The sequence below is a fragment of the Eucalyptus grandis genome, chromosome 8, assembly GCF_016545825.1.
Source record: "Eucalyptus grandis isolate ANBG69807.140 chromosome 8, ASM1654582v1, whole genome shotgun sequence".
NCBI lineage: Eukaryota > Viridiplantae > Streptophyta > Magnoliopsida > Myrtales > Myrtaceae > Eucalyptus > Eucalyptus grandis.
The window spans coordinates 6,987,979-6,995,917 of record NC_052619.1 but is presented as its reverse complement, the minus strand read 5'-3'; the positions used below and the strand labels follow the sequence as shown (position 1 = coordinate 6,995,917).

The following is a 7,939-nucleotide window of genomic DNA, read 5'->3' as shown; positions in this document are numbered from 1 at the left end:
TATGGCTCGATTTAGCCCTGTCAAGGCATGAGTCACAGGTGATTTTGTCCAATCGTTGTGCTGGTCATGGATGACCATGAATTGATCCAATGTGACCATGAGTTGAGACAGATCGATTGATTTCACACGATTACATGACAATTGATAATTGATCATGGACCAAATAAACTCAACATGGATCAATTTTGAATTGGCCATGACTGGTGACAAAAGACCTTGAACTTACTGATCACTCAATTATTAATCTTTCAATCATAGATTGTCTTCTTGAATCGAGCTTGAGTTCAAGTTTAATTCAAATCATAACTCTTAAAATTATAACAAGTAAAAGCCACCAAAAACTCCAAATTATGACTGTATGTATCTTAAAAAAAAATTAGTGATAGAAAAATCTCAAAATATGTCAACGATAACACACCCAGACAAAATACACGTGTAACACATCTATCAAGGTTCTGCCAAATGATTTTCTAGTTAAAATGACATTTTTTTGTACTTCACTTAAGCCACATGGATGTCACGTTGACTTCGTTATAATTTCATGTAGGCATATTTTTAATAGTGTTATGTAATTTTGAAATAAGTTTATGAAATTATTTCACAATCGGCATTACCTGAGGTTTTGCGCAGCTCTATCCCGTAATTAGAAAATGTCATGAGTGACGACCAAATTCAGGGTTTTTTCCTCCTCATACAAATACACCCACATCAAATCAATGTACAAACTACAGACAAGGGACGAGACAAGCCAAAGCATAAATGTTTGACATAAGCCAGCCATTGATTAGAAGGGGGATTGCTGAAACCCCGAGACCAAGACTTTCAGCGCTTTTGGTCTTCGACCTTCTTAACGACGGCCTTCAACTCGGAAAGGAGACGCGCTTTTGATGGCGATGGAAGAACGCCGTTCCAAACCGAACCGGGTCCGTAGATTGGGCTCGGATCCGGGTAGAGTTCGTATACGGACTCCGCGTCCGGGTTCAATTTGCTCAATGCGGTCAACCACTTGATCTCTTGTGGATCAACAAGTAGTTTGTTTCCCCCATCTTTCCATGCCATCAACTGCATTTCCCACGCTTCAATATAGTCAAATTTCTAGTCCATGAGAAAGCTATCGACAGGGATAGGATAATCAATTGCACAGGCTAATCAATCATCATTGACTAAGACTTATAAGACAGGTAAAAACGGTTGATAAGCGAATCATGGGATGCGAATATCATATGGATGAGCAACTTGCTGCGAAACATACGAGACATTACTAGGATAAAAAGTTCAGGGACATAATTAAAGCGATTGAGATTTTAAGAATGATATTGTACGTTGGTCAAAAGTTCATGAATCTAAGGAAGTCAATCAGAAGTTTGACGATGACATTACTTATCAAACGAAAGTTCAATGACTAACGGTGTGCTTCTCTCGAAAAGCTATCGCCATTTGTCACTGTAGAGAGAAAAAGAAGAGAGAATGAACAAGACTTACCGAAGGCGAGCCACCCATGGCATTGGTGCAATAGAGCCTGGCGTTGTCGACGAGTCGGCAATACCTTGGAAATGCTTCTGCGAATCTCTTGTGGGACTTCAGCTGTGAGTTCACCCTCACAGCTCTTCCCGTGATTATGGCTCTCCTGTATTGATGTCGAAATCAACGTAATCAATCAATTAGTCGATCGGCGCGATCTATACAAAGCGTTAACTCGATGTAAATACACCATCCAAACCCCAATGAAGAGGTAAGAGAGCATTACCTAATGCCCCTGACGACGGCTAGATAAGCATCGCATACAACCCCGACAAGCTCGATTCTGTATGGCTTCCTATTAAGCTCTTCATTACCATGTTCTCCTTGTTCTTCTCCTTCTTCACCATCTGGAATTGGCTCCCAATAGTTCTCGGTGATGGTGCCATCGCTGGCGACCTTGTATCCGACCCCCATCCGGTAACGAGACTTGTGGACATTCCGGACCATCGCGACAGTCTGCTCCACGAAGGGCTCCCATGAAAGCGTACCGTCCATGATCACGTCTCTTCCTTCATTAAGCGCAGTCACCAAAAGTGATGACGCTGCATCGGTCGATGACTGGTGAACCTGTGAATCGACGGCATACAATACAGAGCGTGCAAGTCCCGGATATTACCATTGTAGTAGATATAAGCTAAGCAAAGATTGAGAGATTAACGAGAAACTAGGGAGGGAGGGTGGAAAGATGCACACCAACTCAGCAGTTTGGAGCATGTCACTGTGCCTACCCCTTGAATTCAGGGCCTTATATATAACATCCGTCTCCTTGAACGCGTCGGCCTCCACAACCACGGCATTATCAGCGGCTTCAGCCCACAATGGTCTGCCAAAAAAGCCCACCATGAAACCAGTTCGAACATCTTCATCAGGAGAGAAGATCGTTAGATTCTTGCTAGAGATTCTCGATCCAATCCATACGAAAAGGGCAATCCAAGATCATGTATGGCAACAGGTGGGAAAAGGATGTATGCAGTATTTACTGTTTAAGGATGTCTTTGAGGACGGTGCTCTTCCCTGCTCCCATGCCGCCACCCATGAGCAAGAGGACCGGGCTTCTCTGGCAGTGCACAACCGGGGCCATCACGTCCACGCACTCGTCGCCGCCTTTGTGCACGGACCCTCCTATCGCCTTCATCTCTTCCACTAATGTGGAGAAAACCCTCGTTACCTTCAAGTTCTCGGTCACCCTCTCAAATCTCTGTTTCCTATCGCAACCAAAGTGCAAACATATCGTGTAACTTTTATGTAATGGTAAGAAAGATGTCTCTTTTCTTCTTTGGCTAGAAAAATTGAAAGATGTTGAGATAGCCATATTTACCAGAGTGCTATCCATACATTACATAGCATATTTCGCAGTATTCGATCCGATATGTAAGTCGGGCCATATTTACAAAGTAACATGAAAAGCAATCATAATGAAAATTAAGACGGTGGTTTTTTTTTTCAAGTCTTAGTGGGAGTACTCTAGGAATAAAATCATAAATACATCAGGTCATTGTATAAAAAGACCCCATAAAGAAAGTGAACCTATCAAAAAGCAGATGTGAACACCATCCGACTGCTAATATAAAAGAGAAAAGAAATAAAGATTGGTGTGCTAGGATGCACTTAGGCGTTTGCTCTATAAGGTGTTAGAAGAATCTTTTGTTCTCCCATGAAGATGTTAAAAACCGACCAAGAAATTTGCTTAAGCATATTGCACAATAAAAGAGAAATCCAAAGAAAAATTTACGATCCCAGATAATGATATTGGCTCTTGTCCTATAGTTTCACCAAAAAAGAAAAATGAAAAAAATGTCCATCACAAAGTGTAGCAAAACATGAAATTGTGTTAGTTCCTACATAATACTATAACAAGGACTTGGATCCTCTTAAGTAAGGAAGTAACTGCATCATGTCCAATATAAGCAAATCAATGCGCAAATTATATGGTCGCAAATTATATGGTTAACATTCTCAGAAACTATAGCAAATTATTGTCTCTTTCGCATAGTTTCTGTAAATATGATTTTGCAAAAGAAAAAATATCCTGAAAGTCCCAAATTTATTAATTAGTAGCCAATTCGATCTTAAATCTTTTGCTTGTACCAATTTAATTATAAATTTTTTGATGATTTAACATTATAGTTTTTCTGAGCAATTGTAGTCGGGAGTTACTGACATTGATGATGGCCATCCCACATGGACAATTTTTGCAATTTTTTAAAATTTTCTAAACATTTTTATTAATGTTGATATTTTTCCCTTTTTTTCTTTATTTTACTATTAGTGGGCCTACAGGCCCTCAATAGAAAAGAAAAGAAAAAAGAAAAATAAATTTGTAAAAATTGTCCACATCAGTTTCGACTATATCACATAAGACGTTTGCCATCCGTGTTGGTGATTTCCAATCAAAATTAATCGAAATGATTATATTGGCAAATTTCAAAAAGGCTTAGAACTAAACTAATATAACTAAAAGTTTTAAAACTAAATTAGATGTTGTACAATGTGTTTATGATTTTTTGGACAAGTGCGTTGTTTTACAAATCAACGTTGCTCCATCATTTGACGAGGATAACAAATCATTGATTAGCCTTTAACATTGCATCGTGCAAGAATATTTCAAGCCAGGGGCGCATGTACATGGTTGCCTAATTTGACTCTAAAGTAGATTTATCCAACAATTCAACTCTCGTCTCTAAAAGACTTACACAATGCCCCAACAGCATGCGTGGACCTGCAGATGTGGACTTAAGGACCACTTCCAGATGACATCAGGTTATTTTAATGTCCTCGTTGAACATTAGTTTTTTCTTGTGGTTAAAAACTGACTAAGCATCGCTGTCCCAACGCATTCCGGATGTGGAAGAATTAAAGAAATTGGATAAAATCGAGGATGACCTTTCGAAATCTTTTAATCCTATTACTTAGTGGAAGACCAATCCTTTTGTCCGTAGTAATAATATAATCTTGAAAGAGACGATTAGATGGATACAGAATGAAAGGCATGCGAGAGCAAAAAAAGTATATTAATGAAAGAATCTCGAGTATAATATATAATATTTTTGTGAGCTAGGTCAACACGTCCAAGCAACTTAAAACATAAATAAACATCACCCAGTAATTTGGCACGTAATTATATATAACTTTGTAAATAATACTAATGTTTGCACAGCAGTTAATAGATGACTAACAAAGAAAGTTGATTGGACGGGATCTATTTATTGAGCTTTGTTGACATCGTCCGATGAGAATTTTGCGGTGATAGCTGTCCGAACCATTGGATAAGCTCGACGAACTACTCACCAAAAATTACAAGTGGTACTATGGAGAGAATAATACATTTTAGTTGACAACAAAACTCGTCTTTCAATAATTAAATCAATTTGAATACTAAAGCAACTTGCACTATAATTACTAGCATATGGCCGTATTGAATTGAGAGAGAGAGAGAGAGAGAGGAAACAATTATTGTCGATTTGCCAATCACCGTGAAGATAATATGACGTAAGGTGCAAAGTTATATTCCGAGATAAATTCAGTTTCTGATCGAAAGATGATTAAAAAGTTTACATGGAGAAGACTACAGAGAGAAGGAAAAGAACAGACGAACCTTGTTGCTGCCAACACGAAGTCCTTCAGCTTCGTCTTCTTCTCAGTGCCAGTACTCAACACCTGCTCATCATGATCAATGACACCCAAAACCAGAAAGATGTCACAAACATAGTTGTAGAAGCAGATCAAGAAACGTTGACCGGATCTGGGTTATCTGGTTTAGGTTTATGAGTTTTCACTCTTGACCTGATTTATCATGGATGAAGCTTGGCTCCAGTGGAATGCAAAGTAGCTGAGGATGCATCTCTCGAGCTCCTCCACAAGCTTCTCGCAAAGTGAATCCGCCTCTTCTGCATTAGCAAAGAACTCGCAGATGTTCTCTTCACACCCTTTGCTCCTCTTCAAGTACTCGATCGCTAGCTTGCTCAGCTGTGGACACTCGCTCTCGTCTTTAAACCCCAATTGCCTAGCTGCATTGGCAAAATGTCGAGCAAACCGTTTTTCACGAATGTCATTACGTTAGCTGTGAACAGATGGCGATCGAGCCTCGGAAAATGAGTTTGGCCTACTGATGCGAGGATCTGTGGCCGAGTTCTTACCAACATAGTTGGAGAAGCTCTCGAGCATTGCGAGGTGGCCTGACCGGGTCCTGTCCAATTGGGGGACGACGTGGTCGTGATCCTTTGGCAGTCTAGAACCGCCTGGCCTCTGAAGTCGTAGACGGGCAAAGGTGGCCGCAAGCCCCACGATGGTGGCGGTGACAATCTCCGCCACCCCGATTTCTCCATAGCCATCTGAAAAGGAAAAAATGGGTTTTTGCAAGAAACTCTTACTAGAGAGAGGAAGAGAGGGGGGGAGAGAGGGAGAGAGATCTCACCATGTTGCATCTTCTCGAAAACTCGATGGGTGATTGGTGGAACTGGTGATGAAGTTGCGCAAGATCTCTCAATTATTTTAGAGAGATGGAGTTTAGAGAGATGGAGTTAAGTAGACAGGAATTAATTCAAGCATAGATCTACTTTATCTTGCAATATATTGTATGGTAGGTACAACCGGGGTGGGGTGGGCGGAATGAGCAAAATATTTTATCATGAATATCTCGTGTTAATCTGACAAAAGCAGTTAGGGTATATGCGTGTCCTTTGATTGGCCTCTTTCTTCGTTGCCTTCGTTAATTGTTTAATGTCTTATGAATAATGCACGTTTTCAATCTTTACCCAAAAAAAAAAAAAAAATGCACGTTTTCAATCATTCCTCTTGGACAGACCAAAAGAAAAGAAAAAAGTTGTTACTCTTGCGTAACTCGGTCGCTAAGCCACGTGATTCATGCACACAAGATAATACATAGTCCCTACTTTCTCCAATTTGATCCTCCCACTCACATTACATGACGGATCCAATGCCATATCATCGTCTTTTTAAACGAAACGAGCGATAATAATATTATAATTTTTGTGCAACGTTCATTTTGATATCATAACTTTCAAAAATATTGATTAGCTATCGGGATTCAACTTGTAAAAATCAATCACGGTCGCTAGCATCACTAAAAAATCTTATCTGAAATTAGTTTTAATATAAATGATATGATATGTCTCGTCGGAGATGTCAGCATTTATGACACATCAAATAACATTGTTTGGCAAAGCAAGTTTGTCCCGAATTGAGAAATTAGGTTTAATTTAGTCCTAGAATAACCTAGCCCAAATTCCAATTTCTGTTCAAACATATTAGCTAGCAAGGAGGTGACCCATCTCATAGATGACCCCCTGGTAGCGACGACGTTGGTAAAACTGATCTTGAGCCTCGTCAGAAGGTTCAATATCAAGGCTTGTTGTGGCTTGTTGTGGAGGGAGGAATGGTAGGCGGCCAAGAACAGAGAGGGAGAGGGGAGGGAGAAAGAGAGCTTGGATGGTGGTGGCGGCGGCGACTGCTAGAGGAGATTGGCGTGGGGTCTGAAGTGAATCATTGACTTTTTGTTTCAATCGAAGTATATAGGCTAAGGTTTCGACGTCAACCTAATTTAGTCCTTGATCCTCGAATGGGGGGCAAGAAAGGATTAAACAGTGACATTAGAACATTTTTGCTGGCATCAACTCTCCTGCTAGCAGTTGGTCACAATCCCGCTCATCTTCACACAATTTTCTTTTTCAATCTTCATGGAGAGGAGGGTTTGAGTTTAATCTCTCTCACCCCTCCTTTTTCCTTTGGCTAATTTGATTCTTTGTTTTCTTTTTCTTACTTTCCTTCTTTTTTTTTTCCTGATCTAGTCTGGATCTTGAAGTTTCTTTGTGACATCCCGAAATTTGATTTTATTTCAAAATATATGAAATGATTATTTCGTTGATACGCTTATAATTACTTTACTCCAAACTGATCACTCACAATTAACCGATTTATTGAGCAAGACCATATAAAGTTAAAACGTGAAATACTAGAGAATTTGATCAGGAGTAAACTATTCAACCATAAGAATCGACAATGGTCAATACTATGATGTATAAATTAATTAGCGAAGAAATATAAATCCATTATGTAGTCGATTCGCGGGTGATTATGTACGATTACGATATTTGCATTGAACGACAATAAATCGATTTTCTACTAATATTATATTCATTCTATGTAATTGAACTATCGCGATTACATGACAATCGAGAGTCATCTACGATTTAAAGATACACAAACGTGGATAAAAAATTATTGACCATGGGTCAATTGCGCGAAAACCCCTAAAAGCCACCCAATAGATTATGTCGTACTAGAGTCGCGTTCGATCGATTTTCAATCACGAAATTTAATTTAATTATGGATATTGAATTTTCGAGGGTTTCGAAATTTAATTATTGGACGTCGTCTCATTGTCCATTGAATTATCGGC

At 39.4% G+C, this 7,939-nt stretch overlaps 1 protein-coding gene across 1 annotated transcript; it reads right to left on the bottom strand.

Annotated features, from left to right (window-relative positions):
• Positions 1-660: 660 nt before the first annotated feature.
• Positions 661-6,028, bottom strand: LOC104456122. Its single transcript, XM_010070853.3, has 9 exons — positions 5,936-6,028; positions 5,658-5,852; positions 5,305-5,528; positions 5,117-5,178; positions 2,502-2,726; positions 2,215-2,344; positions 1,748-2,088; positions 1,483-1,627; positions 661-1,062 (listed from the first exon to the last, which is right to left on the bottom strand). The coding sequence occupies exons 1-9, from the start codon at positions 5,943-5,945 to the stop codon at positions 823-825; spliced, it is 1,572 nt and encodes a 523-aa protein (XP_010069155.2). The 5' UTR covers positions 5,946-6,028; the 3' UTR covers positions 661-822.
• Between the last annotated feature and the right edge of the window lie 1,911 nt (positions 6,029-7,939).

Coding starts and splice junctions, on each gene's coding strand:
- LOC104456122 (XM_010070853.3), bottom strand. Junction 2,727..5,116: donor TTCGTGTTGGCAGCAACAAG/GTTCGTCTGTTC, acceptor TGGTTGCGATAG/GAAACAGAGATTTGAGAGGG. Junction 2,345..2,501: donor CTCAAAGACATCCTTAAACA/GTAAATACTGCA, acceptor CTTTTTTGGCAG/ACCATTGTGGGCTGAAGCCG.